Raw genomic sequence first — 23,138 nt, 5'->3', positions numbered from 1 at the left:
AGTTAGTTCTTAATTAACGGAACTGTGTGTACCTACATATTATTTGTTCAGTTACAAGTACTTTCTTCAGTCTGTTGGTGGTTTAGAGTTTGGAGCAAATAACCTCGGCATGATGGCGTCTCCCGGAGGCGCATGCGCCGCCTTCACTGCATAAATGGTACCGTGAGAAATGGAAACAATGATAGAATTGTATAATTCCCATTTAGTTTTAGTGAAATATGGAGAAAACATTGTTCACAGTATATATGTTTGGATTATACGCAATATTTCCTGCTGAGGTAAGTGTATGCCACTCATTCTGATATTTAAGATTCGTGTTTAGGCCATGGAACAAATGTTCTGTACCGTTTTGGGTAAAATCTTCAATGTATCACATTTTGCAAATTAACTAAGTTCCTACTCAAAAATTGAATTGCAATGTTCTAAATACAAATCTTTTACACCATTATTGCATGTCCTGTTTTCAATGCTTCAATTTCGCTTTCTCTATCACATAATTTAAAAAAAAAATCAAGAAAACAATCGTAATTTTTTCCTGTTCTATAACTACCGAGCAATTTATTTAATTACTCCCAAACGACTTATCATAGTTACATCAAATGAGACACAAGTTACAGTACAAATATTGTGATTTCAAAGCATGTAAACAATTTATCTTTACGTAAAATTTGGTACCTATTATCCGAGTTCCTAGGCGTTTATTTATCAAAATATTTGGTTTTCTATTTTGGTCGTTCTTTGTTCGTCTAAATAGCTGTTAAATTAATATGTAATGTCAGTGTTTACTTTCTAAAAATAAATAATAGGAGGCTGTCAGGCAGTATCGATCGCGGGGGTGGCAGCCCCATTCCCCAACAGGGGGAGGCGGGGAAGTCTCCCAGCGCGACATAGTGCCGCCAAACACGACACAAATACTTCATCTCCACAAACTAGATGTCTTACTAACTTGGAAACTGTTCAACGTCATTTTAAATAGCTTTACGTAAGGCGCACAGTGGGCTGAAAATCGCCTTTCATAGACATAGAGACTTGAATTTTCAAGGGTATTTTTTTTGGCTAGAAATGGATTCTGCTGATCATTACTATGCTATAAAATTTCGTACGAAGCAATTGCGTGTACAAATGAAGGAGTTATCAATTTTTTAAGAAAAAATTGTATGGCACTGACATTAAAAATGAGGCTATCTCTGGAATCATAAGGTTGGCCATTCTATCCTTACACACAGATATACTACTATTTATTTGTAATTTTTTGACATACTTCGTATTGTGGCGCAACGTGCGATTTTTTTTTTAAATTATCAAGTTGAAAAAAAAGCTTTTTTATGTTGATGATTCATTTTAATGCTTAAATGCATTACATATGAGTATGCTTTGTCTAGTTTACAATATTTTATTTACACTGCAAGCCAAAACACTGTGCACAGTGGGCTTAAAATCGCCTTTCATAGACATAGAGACTTGAATTTTCAAGGGTATTTTTTTAGCTAGAAATGGATTCTGCTATAAAGAAGCAATTGCGTGTACAAATGAAGGAGTCATCATTTTTTTAAGAAAAATTTGTATGGCCTGACATTAAAAATGAGGCTATCTCTGGAATCATAAGGTTGGCCATTCTATCCTTACACACAAATATACTACTATTTGTATTTTTTGACATACTTCGTATTGTAGCGCAACTTGAGATTTTTTTTTAAAAATTCCTCAAAGTTGAAAAAAAAAACTTTTTAATGTTGATGATTCATTTTAATGCTTAAATGCATCTTGTATGCTTTGTCTAGTTAACAATATTTTAAAACTGTGATGATCAGCAGAATCCATTTCTAGCCAAAAAAAATACCCTTGAAAATTCAAGTCTCTATGTTTACGAAAGGCGATTTTCAGCCCACTGTGAGGCGACTTCGACCGTAGTTGAGTCCGGAGGTGGCGGGTTCCAATCCCGACGTGTCCAAGGAAACTTTATTTGCTTAATTTGTGAAATTTAGCAATTTATTGATTTAAAATACAATACTAGTATATTAAGTTCAAAGTACTCTCAGTATCGCCCTGGTAAAAGACCACCTTTCGGAATCGAAACATTGCTTGGAATGACTTATAGCCGTGTTTGGTGACCAGATTTGAAGAGCCAGGTACTCCGCCACCTTTCTTTTCTCCATCTCCTTCCTCTCCCTACTACTTTCAGCCTCACAGCATACCAAAAATTGAACGGTCATAGACTCACTGGCTCCAGACTAATGGGAGCAGTTGGGACTCTTGTGCAGAGCTCACATAAAAAATTACATATTTTGAAGACCATTTCTGTTTCACTTTCATTTTTTTTTATTGTATCTTCACAATTAAAATGTATTTTTTTCCATTCAATTATTGACCTCACTAATTTAATATTTAATGTTTTTACTAACAATAGCTTATAATTTGTAGATGTGAATACCGCTCAAGAGTCCAAACTCTCCAGAGTCAGTGTGATAATGTCATCTCAAACACAGTTAAAACCTTTTTGAACTATGTTTCTATTCTGAATGGTCTTTCACTAGGACGATACTCAGAGTACCGACCACCCTGGATAGCTGGTTCTGTTACACTTTCTCTTTTATCATATTGTGTTTAATTATGTTATATTGAATAATTCTTTTACTTTACTTTATTTATTTATTTATACTGGGTTTTACAGATGATCACACTTACGTGAGAACAATCCACTTATAAAAACTCAGTTATTGTACAATTACAAAAATCTACAATTAAATAAAGATACAATAAATTAAATACAGATACATGCAATTAGAAAACAAAAACATCAAAAAATAAAAATAAAATACACAATCATATACAAGCTCGCTCAAGTAACACATTACATTATACATTATTACAAGTGGTAAGAGGCATAAGAAATACGAGAGGTATGCATAGAGAGAAAATTGACACAATGAATTAGCTAATATTTTTTAATAGCGCCAGAACTTTTTTTCTGAATCCGTACAAATTATCGACGAAAATATCTATTTCAGCACACTCTATCTTGTTATATAGTCGACACATCTGGGTCAGAGGGCTAAAGTAGGCGATATTATTTATAAATGTATTCAGGTGAAAAATATTATGGCGCCTTAAACAATGCGAATTGGGGACATTTATTTTAATATTGCTAAGACATAATGTAGTATCAAGTTGACCGTGAATAATTTTATGTAAACATATGAGATCAGTCAATTGCCTTCTAGTTTTAAGTGTATCAATCTTGAAGTAATCACGACGTACGTCATATGATCTTTTAATTTTAATTATGTTATATTGAATAGTTCTGTTTTATAATATTCTCTTTTACTACTTTTTTTATCAAGTTCTGTTTCATAATGTTCTCTTTTATCAATATTCATTTTCATTTCTGTTTTATAATGTTCTGTTTAATCACTGGCTTTTTAGTTATGTTCTGTTTTATCAATTTCTATTTTATTATGTTCTGTTTTATCATTTTTATTTTTAATCAAGTCTCATCGCTGTTCTGTTTTAGCACTGTCTTGTTTTATGATGTTCTGTTTGTTGCGGTTACCCATGTTGGTAACCAATTATTTTCAATTCATTCATAGGTACCTATTTCTCTCAAAGCTGCATCAGTCGAGAGCGCATCGAACAATTTGTGTCAAGTTTATACGAGTACCATTAGAGATTGGAAAATGGTTATAGTTATGACACGGACTCTAGAAAGTTTGCGTCACTAAAGCTTCTACCGATTACAAGTTTCTCGTTAACTCTTTAAGTTCCAAAAAAAAATCCTATTTTTTAAGATAATATCTATACATGTGTTATACGGAACGTTATATGAAATACCCTCGATAGAAAAAGATCGCAAAGTAAGATCCTAAAATAAAACACGTTTTGTTTCTGTTATTTATTTAATTGCTTAAGGCGATGCACTACGTCGTGTAATATTTCAAATTGAGCCGCTATCAATAACAACCCTTACGTAGATGGCGATAAGGTTTAAATTCGCGCTTAACACCATCCGCCTGTTTTGATTTTTGCAAGATAAAAACATGGCCAAAAAGTGCCTTTTATTTTATTTTGTGGATGTTCAGGCATAAATTTTTTTTTTTCGATCATTTTATAAACAACTTAATTTGCCTCATTATACAATAAAATCATAACCGAAAATGGGTTCGAAAGTAGGAGATTTTTAACCTTAAAGCAGTTTTCAGAGGCCTTATACATTATTTCTTTCTGGGCTTATAAAAAGACTTATCTAAAAAATACTCGATTATTTTAAAGACCAAGATGTATTCTACTCGCAGTATTTAATTAAAGCATCGGAAACATTTCTAGGCGACTAAATTTTCAAACCAAAAACACATGATTTTGCATTACTACGTATGGCATCGCCTTAATCGAATATAGGCATGAAAACATTCACTTTGTATCTTTAAATGCAACTAAAGCATTTGTCAAGAAATGTTTGCTTTATTTCAAATGAGTCGTGTTTTATTAAATATTTTCATAATTTTTTATTATCATTATCGTTTTTTTAATATTAGCGCTCTCCTTCTAACATTCGTATTTACATATCTCCCTTTCTAATCATCTTTGAACGCTTACTACGGGGCCTTAAGCCAATAGTTTTGTGAAACCCATCTTTTTTGTTCATAGGCATAGTTCAAATTTTATAAAATGTAAAAGTAACCGGTTCCACAAAGGAGAAATAATATCGGGCTATCCAGTTGCAGCAGTCACCGAAAAACCTTGACAGGAATATCGTCGTACATTGAGTTGGTTTTATAAGTTAGTTTCTTTTCTATTCAATTTTTATATTTGACTTGGGAAAAGTTTTATTTGGTTAGAATTTAGCTGTGTGATTTCGTAATTCAAAGTTTGTAAATTTTTCATGTTGGAAAATTTTTGATCCCGGAAAACATTAATTTTCTGAAAAATTCTTCTGTGAAAATTGTTTTGTTAGAAAAATAATTGATTCCAGTTCAAAAAATTATTTTTCTGAATAAAATTATACGTGAAAATCAGTCATTTTCGCTCAAAAAATTGTTCGGAAAATAATAAATTGGGAGTTTTTTATAAAAACATTTTTATTTTTGATATTGTGTGAAGTTTGGGAAATTTTTATCATGTTAAAAAAATCATCCTAAAAAATTGAACATTTTAGCTTGGAAAATGAGTCACGATTTTTTTATAAATACATTTATCTCTTCCGTGTTGGGAAATTTTTATTTAACTGAAAATAAATCTTCCGGGAAAATTTTTCTAATTCTAAAAAATAAAATCAGAAAAACTCGTAAAATAGTTCCGTAAATTGTTTATTGATACTGAGAAATCCCAAGTTTTTTAAATTTTCTTTTTGAGCTTTTCTCATCGAGATGCTCTTTGAAAACGATTAATTTTTAAATAACAGAGATCGCCACTTCCTTACTTTCCTTACTACACGATCAAAACTGTTCCGGCATCGAGATACTAATACTATCAGATTTATATCTTCCGCGGGTATCCCCGACTTTTTCTACCTTTCGCTTCATGTGGAATTATGCAGAGATGTGCTTTATTTCAAATAAATCCATTTCAAATGGAAATGCAAAATGCAAAATGGGTATTTTCCATTTTGCATTTTAAATACTTTTCTAAAAACCATTTTGCATTTTGCATTTTAAATGCTTTTCACAATGCATTTACCATTTTAAATGCTTTTTTGCAACATTCTTCCTACTATCTCCACTCATCTTTTTTTCATAAGCCCCAAATATCAGTCGGTCCTCAACCTCGCTATGAGAGATAATTTACATTTGTCAAGTTGCTCCCTGGTAGAAGCCCTGGCAATTGAGTACTGAAAAAAATACTGCTTCAAATACTGAACATGGGGCCTTGACGCTGTAATATTAAATGTTAGATAGCAGTTTCTATGTTTTTACGTTGGCAACATTAGTCCCGCGCAATTTTTTTGTGGTTTCATAATCTGTAGTCGTGGTGTTTTTGGATTTACCATCATGTATAATGTTTGTTCTACATTGATGTCCATTATTAAATGACAACATTGTTTAAAAATTCTATATTTATTTTAATTGTTTGACCTGAGAAACCATTTTGCATTTTCAATGCATTTTGAAAATAGGTATTTTGCATTTGAAATGCTTTTCTAAAAACCATTTTGCATTTTGCATTTTCAAATGGAAAATTTTTGACCCATTTCCATTTTGCATTTCAAACGGTTTTTGGGTACCCATTTTGCACATCTCTGGAATTATGAAATCCATATTGTCACTGTTAAAATAGGAAATTTAATTCGTTCCCGTATGCAGCAGTAATACGATAAGTCTTCCTCGGCCGACCCCAACTTTTTAACATTCACTAATGTATACCACATTGTTATTAGTAAAAATGACAATATATAGGAAAATTAATTCTACTCCGTACTTCATTTCAGTGCAGAGATAATGTGTTGAGTTTCCCTCGGGCTTTCCCGTCTTCTTTTACCGTTCAAACCACTCTCCAAACCCTCTTGGCATTAATAAGAACAAACTTTGAATTTTCTTTGGTCTAGCAGTTTTTTTAATCTCTAGATACGTATGGATATTAATTTGTATTTATTTAGATTATGGTATGTTGCGAGGTTAAGGGAGTGAAGAGGTAAAAGAGACGAAGAAGAGGAAAATTGAAAATCACCTTGCAATTCAATTCTGGTTTATAAACACAGTTAAAGTCATTTCAAGTATCGCTTCCATTCTGAATAGTGGTCTTTCACGGAAGCGATTCTGAGTACCTACACAAATACTCATATTCTAAATTTAAATATTATTTTATTTAAACTAGTTATCTATTCTTACATAAAATCAGTTTTCCTCGTGTACCTAAAAAGCCTTGGACAAAGCATTCGAATTTGTATGAATGACATTGAAACCAAATTTAGGATGAGGGGAAATTGCCTTTCAGTCATCTTGTATGACTAACTCTTGAATGATTTGTATGCAAAGTGGTGCATAATGAACTATTATTATTTTATTTTTGTGTTGTTAATATGGCAGTTATAACGGCATATGATTTTTTTGGCGTATTTGATGAGACAAGGAGCATACGTAATTAAAAAAATTAATAAAATACTTCGTTTTAACCACTTTTATTGTTTATTACCAACATGTTTCATGAGCAACGCTCACTTCTTCAGGGTTTTTAATAAAACTAATTATAAATAATAGACATAAACAATGGTGTCAATAGATAAATAATAGACATAGACAATGGTGTCATTAAAAAATAATAATGTCTATGTCTATTATTTATCTATTGACACCATTGTTTATGTCTATTATTTATAATTAGTTTTATTAAAAACCCTGAAGAAGTGAGCGTTGCTCATGAAACATGTTGGTAATAAACAATAAAAGTGGTTAAAACGAAGTATTTTATTAATTTTTAATTAAAATGGTGCCACAAAATAAGTTTGCTGAGTTAGAAGAAGTAAAAAAATTAAGTTGTTTTTGGCGTTTACCATACATCTTCCTCCTCACCCCGCGGCTTCAAATTGTTCTGGAATTAATCCGTCCAGGGCTTTCTAGGTCCATGATTGTCCATGATATTTTCTACATACATATTTTTTTAAATAATATTATGCAGTAGGAGGGGTTTCAGTTCCCCGTAACATAATTGTTGGGGAAAGGGTTCAAGAAAGTGTGTCATAGAGCTCTGCAAGGAGGAAAGGGGGGACCTTAAAAAATGTATAAAATTTGCGTGACGTAATGTACGACACTTAATGTTAATAGCATGCTTTCCGCACCATAGTCCCATTAGCTCCAGGCTGACGGGTTTCACATTTACATACTTAACTTAAATAAGAGGCGATTACTCATAATACAGGGTTTTCCAATAAGAGGTGTTATTTTGAATAGCCCGCTATTTCGGTAGATGTTACTTTTGAAGCTGTTATTTTTTTACATTTGACAAGTAGAAACTACGCCATTAATTAAAATGGAACGATACACGCTTCAACAACGCATTGAAATTATTAAAATTCACTTGAGTGAATCAAATGCAAATCATCTTGATTGATGAGGCCCATTTTCACCTCGGTGGCTTCGTAAACAAGCAAAATTGTCGCATCTGGGGCTCGGAAAACCCAAGAATTATTGTTGAAAAGCCTATTTATCCTTAACGTGTGACTGTTTGGTGCGGTTTATGGTCCGTCGGAGTCATTGGACCTTACTTTTTCGAAAATGAGGCTTTAGCAACAGTTACGGTGAATGGATTGTGCTATCGAGAGATGATTAATGATTTTTTATGGCCGGAATTGGATAGTATTGATCTGGAACACGTTTATTTTCAACAAGACGGCGCTACGTGCCACACAATCAACGAAATCATTGATCTTTTACGATTGAATATCAAAATAACACCTCTTATTGGAAAACCCTGTATTATAAAATATCTAAATAGTATAAAATAAAGTCGCTATCCGCGTCTGTCTGTTTGTGCGCTTAGTTCTTCTAAACTACTGAACGGATTTTGATAGGGTTTTCACTATCATTTAGAAAAATTTTTCCGGAAGGTTTAAATATATAATAAATGCATATTATATTTATAGAAAGTAGAGAAAATTCGATGTTTTATAATTAAGTTATAAAAATATATTCTCGGGCACTACATTCTTAAGGCTGGCTAAACCTTATGAGATAAATCAAAAAAATGTACTACTACGGAATTGTATATCTTAAAAAGACCTACAGAAAAGTCCTCTTTGGTATGTGTCTATGTCCTAAGGATAACTCGCAGCAACGCCGGGTACATGTTAGTTAATATAATATAAAAGAACACTACCTACTTAAATAATAATAATATATGAACGAAGCAAAAACGAATACATATACTGGCAGTACCTGGCGTTTCTCGACTTTCCTCTACTTTCTATAAATATAATATGCACGTATTAAATATATATAAACCTTTCGGAAGAAGTTCTCTCAATGGAAGTAAAAACCCTATCAAAATCCGTTGCGTAGTTTAGAAGAACTAAGCTCACAAAGAGACAGACGCGGATAGCGACTTTTATGCTATTTAGAGATTGGAGATAATGAATATCAGAATCACTGATTTAAGTTTTTTAAGTGTCAACAAATTTGCTAAAAGTGTTGAAACCACTTATAGCTAGTACTATTGCATTTATCTGTAATCTTAGTTTCAAATCAGGCATATTTCCGAACCACTTAAAAGAATCAATTGTCATACTGATTCACAAAAATGGAGACAAATCGGATATATAAAATTATCGGCCTATATCTCTACTAAATTCAATCTCAAAAATTATTGAGAAAATCGTCAAAAATCGTCTTAGCCTCTACCTAGAAAATCATAAGATCCTATCTAAGAACCGATTCGGCTTTCGACCCGGTTTAGGAACAGAAGATGCTATTGCTAAGCTGACTGATATTATTTCCAATAATATTGACCAGGGAGTTAAGTCCATCGCTCTCTTCCTTGATCTAGCAAAAGCTTTTGATACCATCTCGCATAAAATACTTCTGAAAAAACTACAGGCCATCGGCATTCAGGGACAGCTATTCAAATGGATGGATAGTTACTTAGCGAACAGATACCAAAAGGTAAAAATTAATGATACTGTTAGCGATCCCGCCCTTGTAGAATTTGGTGTACCGCAAGAGAGTACCCTAGGACCACTTCTGTTCAGTATTTATATAAATGATTTGTGTAACAGTAATCTCTCCACATCATAACATTTGCGGACGATACTGTCTTTATATTTGAAGGAAGAAACTGGAATGCTGTACACAACAAAGCAGAAGACGATATTAACCAGCTTAAATATTGGTTAGATTATAATCTTTTGACTCTCAATTCAGAAAAAACAAAATTTATACGATTTAGTGCGACAGAAGCGGGCCAACCCAAAGAATTATACAATATTTTCATACATAAATGCAACGAATCAAATATCTGTAATTGCTATAAATTAGAATGCGTGAACAGTATAAAATATCTCGGTATTGTTATCGACAAACATCTTAGATGGGACGGACATATAGACCTTGTGACTACTAAGGTTAGAAAGCTGACGCATATCTTTATGCCAATTAGAAATATCCTATGTCTAAAAGATTTAAGACTCATTTACAACGCTATGTGTGGGTCACTATTAGACTATGCATCATTAGGCTGGGGTGGATGCGCAAAAATGGTTTTAGACCAATTAGCAAAGGCCCAAAAGTCCTTACTAAGGGAAATCATGAAAAAACCTTTTAGGTACCACAGCGATTCACTATTTGAAGAGTTACGAGTTCTAGATGTCAGACAATTATACGTGAGGAAAATAATTTTGAACACTCATAATTTTGAAACAAGTTAACATCAGTTAACTTTATAACTTTTTGCTTTTAATCTTTTATAATAATATTTTTTTATGTATCATTATTTTTTAGTTATATATATATATAGAAAAAATATATATATATATTATATATTTTTTCTTTTAGTTATGTATATATTATATTACTTTTCTTTTTTTTTCCTTTCCTTTTTTGTTTTTGTTCTTACAAAATATGTATGCGTGCATGAATACTAACTCAATTTTGTCTGTACTAAAACGGGAATTCCTCCTAGTTGGGCAGTCAAAGTATTTTTATGTATATATACATGTGTAAATTAAAAAAAAATAAAAAATAAATAAAAAAAGTTATGACAGGTACTTACACCCTGTGGATAAAATAAATACTATGTTCATCTATTCCCGTGGCAGAGCGATAAGCTCCTTGTATATTTAAAAAAAATAATAATTGTACTTTTCCAAACTGAATCAGGGCAGTTGAGATTTTTGCGGGGTAGTCATATAAAAAAACAAGCTTTATTACCAGATTAGAGTAGCCTTAGTTAGTTGGTGCTTGCTAACCTTCCTCTTTTCTTGTCCTCCCCGTTTTCTTCCCAAGTAGGAATGCCATGTTCCACCGGTTCCACTGGCAACAAATAGGTCCTCTCTGTGTGCTGACTGCTCCTGACTGTTGCTATTTCCCCGTACAGGTGTGGAGCACTAGCTGCCCAGATGGCCAGCAGTGCGCGGAGTCTCACGAGTGCTGCCCGGGGGGGTGCTGCCTGCCGCGCAACCCCCCCGCTAACCGCCCTCCGCAGCACGTCGAGTACTTCAATTTCAACACCCCTATGAAATACTACTTAGGGTAAGTTTACTTGCAGTCATTACCATAGATAATAGGTACAAACAAGTGGATCTATGGCATGTAAACGTTGAAACTACGACCAAACTGCACGGAATATCGAAGCGGCGCGGCGGAGCCAATGAAAGTTATTCGTTTGGTGTGTACGTAGAAACGGGGCGCCACTGTGCGTAGATGCGATTTGCTATAGTATGGGTGAACATTTTTCTTTTCTTTTTGTCCACGGTTTCGTGCTAATGGCCCATCTCCTTTGATTATTTTATGTGTTGTGGATGTGGACGTTACTCATAATGCATAATTTGTAAATAATGCATAACTAATAAAGTAGGTAGGTACTAAAACTGTGAGGCTATAACATGAAATGGGTGACATGACATTCAATATATTATATAGATGATGAGCTGTGGTGAATGGTCAAAGGAACGAATTTTGGATAAATATAGATAATATGACGCATGAGATCGGGGCAATGATGGATCCACAAACTTTGTTTAGATCTTAGGCTGTATATTGTTGGAATGGCTGCATATGGCTGATTGGTTTATGTTTTTGGAATGACTGCATATGGTTGATGTATGTTGTTGGAATAGCTGCATAGGATTGATCGGTGTATGTTGTTGGAATGGCTGCGTAGGGCTGATCGGTGAATGTTGTTGGAATAGCTGCATAGGGCTGATCGGTGTATGTTGTTAGAATGCCTGCATATGGTTGATCGGTGTATGTTATTGGAATAGCTGCATAGGGCTGATCGGTGTATGTTGTTGGAATGGATGCATAGAACTGATCGGTGTATGTTTCGGGGATGGCTGCATAGAACTGATCGGTGGTATGGATCTAGAAACTGATTCAAGGCTTTTTTAAAGACGGAACATCCAAATCTCGAAGTAATTGGGAGATTCTACATTATATTTGTGCTCAGTACCGAGATCGTAGCTAAACCTACACGATTTAACCGTTGGTGGTCAGAGCCGGACGTGTGCAGGCGCAATTGAAGCAGTCCACTCCGAGCGCCGACTTGCCAAGACACTAATAATACCCACCCGAGGTCGGCACTGGTTAGGTGTTGCTCCTTGGTTGGTGGTGATGCTTCTATTCCACACCATATCTCTACAAAGTCGTTTAATATACACTAAAGTAGTAATAAATTATATGTAATTGGTTGATCGGACTACTATCAAATCTATTTGTAGAAACCTCACTCGTAGCCTGGCGTAGCGTTGTTGTATTTCTCTCTAGATTAACGTCTGAAGTATTTTCCTCATTGTACAATATTATTACTGTAAAAAGAAAAGTTCTGAACAATAAATACAAACTAGTCAGAAAAATTATATAGCGAGCCCTGGGGAAAAGAGACTCGCGTGGGTCGTATATTCGAGATTTAAATTGTCTGGCAAATAAAATAGTTTTGCCGGCTGGCCAAAAATCTTTTGTCAAGTGAATAAAAATATTACTTTTACGGGGATTTTTAAAATACGCCGAGTATAAAATAGTAGGTATAAATGGCGCATAAATTTATTATATTAGGTAGCTACTTTAAAAAGGCTTTAATAAAAAAAAATAGACCGTACCTACCTACTTTGGGGAGTATAATTTTATTACGACTTTTTTCACAATACATATTTTGAAGTTTTTATGGCATTCATTTATGGATTTTACAATATCAATTATGCCGCCGTAGTATTATATACCTACATATTATGGATTTTACAATACCAATTACGCCGCCGTAGTATTATATACCTACATTTTATGGATTTTACAATACCAATTACGCCGCCGTAGTATTATATACCTACATATTATGATTCATTCAAAATTTATGATTTTTTTAATGTATCTTTCTGTCAATTTTCCAAATCTAAATTTCATTTATTAATTTTTCTAGTAAGATTAACGTAAATTATTAAAGACTTCAATAGAAAAATATTTTCATGCAAAAAAGATTAAATTGAAGTAAGATTAAATGTAGGTAGATTAAATAACTGTTAGGTATACAAATAAAAAATGTAATCTAAAATAAAACGTAAATAAAGTTTTTACTTGACTTTATCGACCGATGGGGTTTAAGCGGTACCCCCAAAGATACTAGGAGGTATTGGTTCAAGTCGGACGCCCCGCATTCCCTTGTGCGTGGAGCACCCCATCGATTTCTTTGTCTGGGGTTATTACAAATAGTTAGTTTACGCCAAAGAAATTATAAACTTAGCGGAATTACGAACAAAATTGAGACAGGCAGTAGAAACAATAAAAACCAATACAGTAACGTTCATTCGACTGAAACAAAACTTTTTAAGAAGATGTAGGGTTTTTATTGAGCACGAAGATCGAAAATTTTGAAAACTTTTGTGATTTAATAATAAAGATGTTTTTTGGACTTATTTAGAACAAGCTTTAAGTATGACGCCGTAGAGATAGCTCAATGAAATTTACAGGGTAAACAGATAATTAAATAGGCAAATTAAAAAAAAAAAATTTGGGCGGAATTTTTTCAGTGACTTTTTTTAAATCGTCCTCAAAGATTTTAAAAGTTATGAATTTCAACAAACTTTAAGATTCAACATTTTTTATGGTTCAATGGTATCACAATGTTTCTGAACTGCCCACAATTGTTTTTGTGTCTATATGTCTCTGTGACTAACAATCTCTTGAACCTCTAGGTTTCACAAAAAATACGAAAAATAATCTTTACTCGAAAACATACATGGGGGTGATTTGGGTACCCCTAGGGGTGTTCTACCTCTCGACTTTCGCTTGTCACTATTTTTTGGGACACCCTGTATAAGGAAGAGTGTTTGCGACGGACACCAGGCGGGTAGCGTGGATTTGATTTGTATGCACATTTATTCCGAGACTGATGAAAATTTGTACACTTTTCCTTCAAAACAAATGGAAGGTCACTGTCTACATTTCTTTACAGTATTATTTCTGTTCCCAGGGTGCTGACGACACTGGCCGTCGTGGTACTGACGCTGGCATGGTGCTGCCGTCTGCGCCAACAGGCTCCGCACTGGCGCTGCTGGCGGGCGTGGCGGTGTCGCGGAGCCCCCCAGCGCTCCCCTGACGCTGATAGCGCGGGCTCCTGCTACTACCCCCCGCAGTACAGCCGCTGCAGCTCGCTCTGCAGGGCTTCCGTGCAGCCGGCACCGCCCCCTTACAATGAGGTGCTTATTTCTTTAGAGTTATTCCTGTTCCGGTTACAAGGAAACAGTTCTTTTGCTATCATTGGAACCCTCCTTTGCTATTAGTTTGTCTCCGGTAACTAGAACAGCAGTGACAACCCATTTCAATTATCAACCTTCGCTGTTATTTTTTTTATTTCGTACAGTCTATGTAAAGTCGTACACTACGGCTCCACGACAAACAGAATATGAATATTGAAGACACTCGATATTCCCATCCCGGTTACATGGAACCGGTTCTTTTTCTGTCACTGGCACCTTCTCTGAGGAACCAATTCTTTTCTCAGAAATTTTCTAGTTTGCTGTTTTCTTTTGGAAAACCGGTTCCAAAAGTAACTGGGTAAAGAACCGGTTTCACATTTTTATATACAAGTTATGAAAAGTGAAGAATAAAAACATACCTAACCTAACCTGATCTATTATTTTATAATAAGTAATAGATCTAATCTCATCTGTTTTGTCATTGTTCTGTTTCATCCGGTTACATAGCTCTGTAATGTTGTTACCAGTACTCAGAGATGTGCTTTATTTCAAATAAATCCATTTCAAATGGAAATGCAAAATGCAAAATGGGTATTTTCCATTTTGCATTTTAAATGCTTTTCTAAAAACCATTTTGCATTTTGCATTTTAAATGCTTTTCTCAATGCATTTTCCATTTTAAATGCTTTTTGCAACATTCTTCCTACTATCTCCACTCATCTTTTTTTCATAAGCCCCAAATATCAGTCGGTCCTCAACCTCGCTATGAGAGATAATTTACATTTGTCAAGTTGCTCCCTGGTAGGAGCCCTGGCAATTGAGTGATACCATTACAAAAAATACTGTTTCAAATACTGAACATGGGGCCATGACGCTGTAATATTAAATGTTAGATAGCAGTTTCTATGTTTTTACGTTGGCAACATTAGTCCCGCGCAAATTTTTTGTGGTTTCATATCCGTAGTCGTGGTGTTTTTGGATTTAACACCATGTAATATGTTTGTTCTAAATTGATGTCCATTATTAAATGACAAAATTGTTTAAAAATTCTATAATTATTTTGATTGTTTGACCTGAGAAACCATTTTGCATTTTCAATGCATTTTGAAAATAGGTATTTTGCATTTTGCATTTGAAATGCTTTTCTAAAAACCATTTTGCATTTTGCATTTTCAAATGGAAAAGTTTTGACCCATTTCCATTTTGCATTTCAAATGGTTTTTGGTACCCATTTTGCACATCTCTGCCAGTACTGCATTATTATCATTGCTTAGTAAGTTTCGGGACAAGCACTGCAGTACCTACCCGATCAAAGGGAGAGCTAAAGACATAAATAAACCACTCGGCTAAAGGGATAAAAACTAAATTTCTGGTGGTCGGAAAAATAGAACTCGCAATTTACTAAACCTCTAAATAAATTCATAATTAAATTAGAAGTAGAACCACAATGGAAAACTTCAAGATTTTTCAGAAAGAAATAAATAAGTTCTCCGCCTAATCACAAAGTAAATTCAATTTGTCTATTTGTAACTTCTTATGTCCTTGACATTTGTTAACAACCACCCCCCATCTTTAACGAGTTCCATTCATTACAATGACCTTTAATAAAAGCTATCATTGGCTATCTAGCTTGAGGGAGTACTAGTAACAAGAAGTCCTTGTCTATACAATCCACCCACCTAGATAAGTACCTAATATTATAATATTTACAGACAATTTTCTGATTACTTTATTTGAGATGAGCAACTAAATACAAGATAAAAAAATAACAAATTCCGTTGGTAGGTGGGTACCGCTTGACTTTGTAGTGGCTACCTAATTAAAAAAAGGTCGATCAATCGATACAAATAGATAGTTCCAAGCTGCAAATAATGGGAAAGGAACGAAGTACTACAAACTCTTACTTTGTGCCTTTCCCGTAATTCGTGGCCCAGCTCCTGGAAATTTTGTCCTGTTTATACGTAACCTTATATATTGTGTTGAACCAACCAAAAAAAAAAAGTAAATACTTATTTCCACTTTACCGGTGACAGGCTTTTTGCAAAATAACCAATAATTGGTCCATATTAATTCCCCAGGTGACGTCAAAACCCGACTTATACCCAATGGTGATATACTTGGGGCCAGACAAGGGGGACGGGGATCTCATGGTACAGTACTTCAAGAACTACATCGTCAGGCCTACTGGTGAGTTACAAACAAAACATAATTTGTACATCTTCTCATACTTTAACTTTCACTAAACACCACTGCTCTAAATATAACATTGTACTATATATTTTCACTTCTTTTTCCCCCTCGTCACCCTTTTGGTGTCCAGCTTTGGCCTTCCTATTTGCCGATTCTTGGGAGCTCTTAAACATCCTCAATGGTATGTATACATTTGTGAACTGAGCAAAGAATTACGGGAAAGGAACGAAGAAACTGCAAGAGGCGTTTCGTGCCATTTGCGATTGCTTCATTACTTTCCCATAAGTTGAGGTTCAGCTCGGCAGTTCGGCTCGCGTGAATATACATACATATGCATCCCCGTACAATTTAAATTTCAAGTAGTGTGCTACAATTTATTATTTTACATGGTGAACGTGTGAGCCCAATAAATTGGTCAAAGACAGTAAGACTAGAGTTGTGAGACGAAATGAATGTCTCATTTTTAGACAATATTTTACTAGATGACATGACTTCTTGGGCCGCCAGTTTTAGACCACTGTTATTTACTAAAGTTCAAGTGAATGTTAATACATTATTATTGACAGTAAAAAGTATTTAACAATGAACAATTTTATTGCATATTCACATAATCTCTTTAAAAGAAAAACTGGGTACCTTTCATAAACGATAGTGAACATTGATTAGCGATTTTTTTATTCGCTGTAGGGCGTTTGGAGGACAAAACTAATGCGTAAAGCAATAGAAGAATAATTATTATAATTCCTTATTAGCGGCACTTTGTGTTTACTATAAGACCTAGGGCTTCAATAATATCCAATTAGTAATACAGTCTCAGTTTACCTCACGTGCCCGCTGTGTGTCAGAGAACAGTATAGTGAGCGGGCCGCGGCAATCAGACTGCTTTAAGGGACTGAAATAAGTTAGCCACACAAAAATGGAGCCAGTTAAAAATGAAATACAGAAACACACCGGTGGGCTGCGACTCATGAAGCTGAATATTAAACAGGTGAATTAAAATAGTGTTAGATCTTCCAACATCTGTTAGTGTTAGATCTTCATCTGGTGCCCTCTCCTATCGGAGTTGACTCTCGTCAACTTGTAACCGGTCTTCCACTAATCTTCTCCGTCATTATTTCTTTTTGTCATGTGATTCAATACTTCATGTGTTGATATTGTTATGGTCCGTATACATATGCGAGCCGAACTGCTGAGCTGAACCTCAACTTATGGGAAAGGAACGAAGAAACCTCAAATGGCGCAAAATGACGCATACAGTTGCTGTATTCCTTTCACGTAATTCGTGGGTTTGGTTTTGTTTTGGTTCGCAAATGTATCCGTACCTTAACATTTCGTTCTTATTATTTTTTTTTAAAAGAAAGGCAAATATTCCTGGGCTACGAATAACTTCACAATATTTGAAAATCTCCTACTACTTCCACATTAAACGGAAAATGTTGCTTGTGTCGTGATGGAGAACTCTGTCGTCGTTTTTAGATACCTATATATTTACCAAGAACTTTTGAACTTGAAGCCCCATTGTCTTTATTGAAATTCATAAAAATCCCATAAATATCAATAAAGACGACGGGGCTAGTGGTAAAAAACCATCATACATTGTAATTCAATACCAGCTCTTCAAGGGTTGAACCAGGCGACACGGTATCACATCTACATACATAAGCACATACTTCACCACAATCTGTACACATCTGCCCTGATGATGGACACTGTAATGTTGTCCGAAACGTTGGCTAAAGAAGGAGGTGGCATAATACCCCAAAGTAAATCACTATAAAATAGATATCTTCTTTATATACTACTTCTAAAGTTACGTGGAATAGGAATACAATATTTAATTTTCCGAGTTTAAATTCCATATGAGTTCTGAAGAATATAATTGAGATTATTTTAATCTTCGTGTGAGTTTTAATTTTATTATGTACATATTATTATTGTAGGGAAAACAAGAATGTGTTTATGCATCTAAAATTCAGATTGATTCCTTGCACAATCCCAAGATCAGAATTCAAATTGAATCCTTGCACCACAATCCCAAGATGATAATTCAAATTAATTTCTTACACAACAATCCTAAGATCAAAATTCAAATTAATTCCTTGCACCACAATCCCAAGATCAGAATTAAAATTGATTCCTTACACCACAATCCCAAGACGATAATTCAAATTAATTCGTTACATAACAATTCTAAGATCAGAATTCAAATTGAATCCTTGCACCACAATCCCAAGATCAGAATTCAAATTGATTCCTTGCACCACAATCCCAAGATGATAGTTCAAATTAATTCCTTACACAACAATCCCAAGATCAGAATTCAAATTGATTCCTTGCACCACAATCCCAATATGAGAATATTTGTATTGTTTAGTACATCTATCTTAACAGTGTCATCAAATGAAAGCGATACTTCTGAAACAGCTTTAAAACAGCGTACATTAACTTATGTATATCTGTTACACAATCATATTATACAGCTGACCGATCTAGTTTCTCCTTAGGACCCTGTGTCCCTGCGGACCCTGCCATCCCTGTTGATATTGACTTTTCCCAAAAGTAATGAATCTGGTTACAAAACAAAAATGTAATGTATTTTTATTTACTTACTTTCAGGCTCTATATCAGCGACAAGTACTGTCGACTCTCTCAGCTCCAGTTTTATATGCAACACAGCGAATGAGGTAGGCACATCAAACTTATAAATCACAAGCGCCGCAGACCACAGACCTGTGAAAAATCAAACCGCAAAGTCTGAATCAGTGTGTCTTCTAATTTTATTATAATTAAAATATTTCGAATTTGAAGAGTTAATGACATTAAAATAAGTTTTTCGATCTCTAAAAATGATGAAGTTTTGAGCTTTCAAAGTGAACTTGTGTAAAATGACATAACACTGGACACATTTCAGTACTTAATTCTTATTTTGAATGGCAGTGCTGCAGTACTAGCCAGCACGCTCTAATTAATATGATACATTTGTAAAAAACATGAAATTTTGCTGTAGGAGACAACCTCATTCTGGACAAATTAGTTCCAATTTTTAAAATGGCAATTTTACGGGGTGGTTTGATATCACAAAAGGTGTTAAACAAGGCTGCGTAATGTCACCGTGGTTATTCAATCTATACATGGATAATTGTATGCAAGAATTGAAAGAGGTGGGATTGGGCGCGAATTTGAATAATTTGAAAGTATGTTGCCTGTTGTATGCTGATGATGCGGTGCTGATTGCTAATAGTATAGATGATCTACAGTCTCTCGTGTCTAGGATGAACGAAGTATGCATGAAGAATGAGTTAATGATGAATGTAAGTAAGTCTAAAGTAATGGTGTTTGAAAGAGAGAGTACGAAAACAGTGTGCAATATAATTGTGAATGGGGAATACTTGGAGCAGGTGGATGAGTTTGTGTATTTAAGAAGTATGCTTACGAGAGATGGGAAGGCTGACAGAGATATTGAAAGAAGGGTAAATGCAGGTAATTCCGTTAATGGAGGACTGAACGCCGTCAGCGCTAACAAAAAATTGTCCAAAGAAGCGAAGCTAGCAGTCCACAACAGAGTGCTGGTACCTACCCTGATGTATGGAAGTGAGGCATGGAACTGGCAAAGAAAGGATGAAAGTAGATTAAATGCTGTTGAAATGAGATCCCTGAGGCGTATGTGTGGTAAAACCATGTTTGATCGTGTGAGGAATGTGGAGATCCGCAAAGAGTGCAAGGCTGATGTAAGAGTAATGAGTGAGATTAAGAAAGGGACGCTTAGATGGTTTGGGCATGTAGAGCGAATGAGCGAAGATAGGAGTGTAAGGAGGATATATGATGCAAATGTGAATGGTAGCAGAAGTCGGGGACGCCCGTGGAAGACATGGCACGATCAAGTGAATCAGATACTCGAGTCGGGCCATGTCAGAATAATAGAAGAGTATGTGTGAATGTGAATGAGGCAAGGAGTGTGTGCCAAGACCGAGTTGTTTGGCGGTCCGTCCTCTCTGCCTACCCCTGCGGGGAAACGGCGTGATGGTTAGTTAGTTAGTTAGTTAGCAACTAAAATATTTTCTGTTAATAAAAAAATTATATTGTAGTTTGGCACTTTTTCTGAATTTTCAAAAAAACATTTCTAATTTTGAAAATAATTACACTTATATTAAAATCTAAATTTCTAGAGTTCAATGAATCGGAGTTACACAGTCACCACTGAAATTAGTGTTTGGAATAGAGTGCTTTCATATAAGAGTATTTGTGTTCAAAAGTAATGTTTTGTTGCAGGCAAATTCAATCATCCCGCCTCCCTACTCGTGTGCAGGAAGTGTGGACTGGGCCGGAGGCGCGGCGCCCCAGCGACAGGCACTCCTACGATCAGTTTCTTCAGTGACCTGCCAGGAGCACAGCCAGCCGCCCACCCCCGCCCCCCACACCCCCTGCGCACACAACTCCAGCCACCACAGCCAGTGCCAAGTGCCGGACTCTAACAGGCCCGGGGCCGGAAAGACTTCACTCGCTCACTCTATCTCCGTGCCTAACAACAAACTGTTTGCAACCAGCAGCCAGAACACCAGAGGTTACTCCGAAGAAACACACCGAGAAACCTTCATCCCCGAACATCACCTCACTCTGACGCTTGAAGGATCTTCAGGGAACATTCTAACATCTAATGACAATGGAAACTATAACAAAAATAATTATAAAAAGTACCCAGAGTTAAGATCCCCCAGAGTACAGATTAACCAATATTATAACGAAAGTTCAAACGAATCAAATGATGAAAATATTCAGATCGACAATAATGTTTATCCAAGTTATGTGCCGCAGGAATGTAACAAAATAAAAGGCAAGATCCGAAATGATGTATCGGAGGAACCATACCAGTCTCCATTCACTCAAGAACAAACTTACAATGAAGAAATACGGCAGAATTCCAATATCCAAAATAAAAACAGGGATTACTCATTTGCAGACAGTTCTTGTGACAGAAATACTTCAGCATTTAACTTGCACAGTTTGGAAGAAAACAACTTTTGTTCATTCTTTTCTCAATCAGTCGTGGAAGGAGCGACCAACGAAAATATATCCAGCGACTACAGCAATTTTGCGAAAAATATTAATAACTTTGGTTCCAAAGATGAAATCCATCGAATGTATAGTGTAGGAGGTTCCATGACGGGGTCAGACATCAGCAGCCTGGCCAACCTGGGAACCCCTGACTCTCCTCCCAGGGCCACCAGCCCCACCTCCGAGTTCAAGGAGCTAATGGATAAAATCCACCAGCTACCCAATGAAGACGAGGAATCTTGCAATGTGGATAACACAAATGAAGATGTCAATTTTGCTAATGATGTGAAAGAAATGAAGAGCTACTTTAGCCGGAGTAGAAAGAATAGTTTATATATGCCGTTAAACTTAGCACCAAAGAGCTTTCACCCAGGAAAAATATCTCCAAGTTCTAACTTAGGATTCAAGCGTCAATTCTCGAGAAAGAGTTGGCTTTCTCGTTCTGCCCCCACGACCCCCTGCGGCAGTGGGTTTGTGCCAAATATCCTGCAGTTCAGCCAGCGTAGTGCAGCCACGGGCTCGGGGCGCAGCTCCCGCCTCAGCCGGGGGGACCCCACGGAGGACGGCAGCCCGCTGCTGACGGAGCAAGATGCTTCCGGGGACGAAGCTGAATGATTGCTCCACAGTCGTAATCTCCAAATGTCAAACAGACTGTAGTGCGAATGTTCGTAGTTTTGTGGTTTATCGAAAGTTTAATATGGTGAGCATTCTTAATGTTTGTTTTAAGGACCATTGTTACGAAAGCCTTTGAATAAATTTGTAAAGTGATAATAATAAATGTATAAATGTTTTCTTTTTATTCAAATTTTCATAAGCATAAATGTTAGGAAAGGTTTAGCCTACACGCATTTTCAATACTGCCAGTAAAGTTTAACTGTCGTCGCCACCAAACAACTAAATATAACTCAGAAGTAGGACGCTACATGATGGTACCTATACTAATCAGTAATCACTAAACTAAAATTATTTGCTCAATAAATAAATCACAAAAAGCATTTTATTGTTACTAAAATGTATGACTGTCAATATTTGTTTTCCTAGAAAGCTGTATGTTAAGTGCTTTAAATTCTTTGTATATACATATATATATAAAATATAAATCATTAAAAATATATAAATGAAAACACTCACACAGAATTGTTTTTTCAGGCCACTCGTAGTTTGTTTAAAAAAACACTGCATGCACAACAAATTGCCCACTAGGTTTTCAAATATAATATTAGGAAAACAATACTCCTGTACAGTAGAATCATTTTAAAGAGATTCTTGCTTTTGTAGTTGTGTAATGTATCGTGGGACTACTGAGGGGTAAGAGGGTGCTACAAGCGAGTGTTCCGAACTGGTTTCAAACCAATTTGAACCGCTAACGATGAGCACGAATACATTCAAACAGTGCTCTTCAAAATGATTTGCCTGTACATAATATTAGTCAAAGGAAAGCAATGCTGCCATAACTGCGTGCATCTTGGAACATATAAGTATGTACATCTTAAGTCGGGTCTCCTGCAACCAAGTTTTCAAAATGTTTCATGTTTGCATAAACATTTCATATGAATTATATCTGACGATC

General features: G+C 35.3%; 1 protein-coding gene across 1 annotated transcript; it reads left to right on the top strand.

Moving 5' to 3' along the window:
- The first annotated feature begins 99 nt into the window (after positions 1-99).
- On the top strand, positions 100-22,710 carry LOC149422060 (uncharacterized). The gene is made up of 6 exons (XM_089634669.1): positions 100-278; positions 11,014-11,168; positions 14,101-14,326; positions 16,405-16,513; positions 19,133-19,200; positions 20,786-22,710. Exons 1-6 carry the CDS (start codon positions 219-221, stop codon positions 22,181-22,183), a joined length of 2,016 nt encoding a protein of 671 aa, XP_089490795.1. The 5' UTR covers positions 100-218; the 3' UTR covers positions 22,184-22,710.
- Positions 22,711-23,138: the final 428 nt, after the last annotated feature.

The sequence above is a fragment of the Hesperophylax consimilis genome, chromosome 8, assembly GCF_061612785.1.
Source record: "Hesperophylax consimilis isolate HC1 chromosome 8, BYU_Hcon_1.0, whole genome shotgun sequence".
Classification (NCBI taxonomy): domain Eukaryota; kingdom Metazoa; phylum Arthropoda; class Insecta; order Trichoptera; family Limnephilidae; genus Hesperophylax; species Hesperophylax consimilis.
This window is presented reverse-complemented; position numbering and strand designations above follow the sequence as displayed.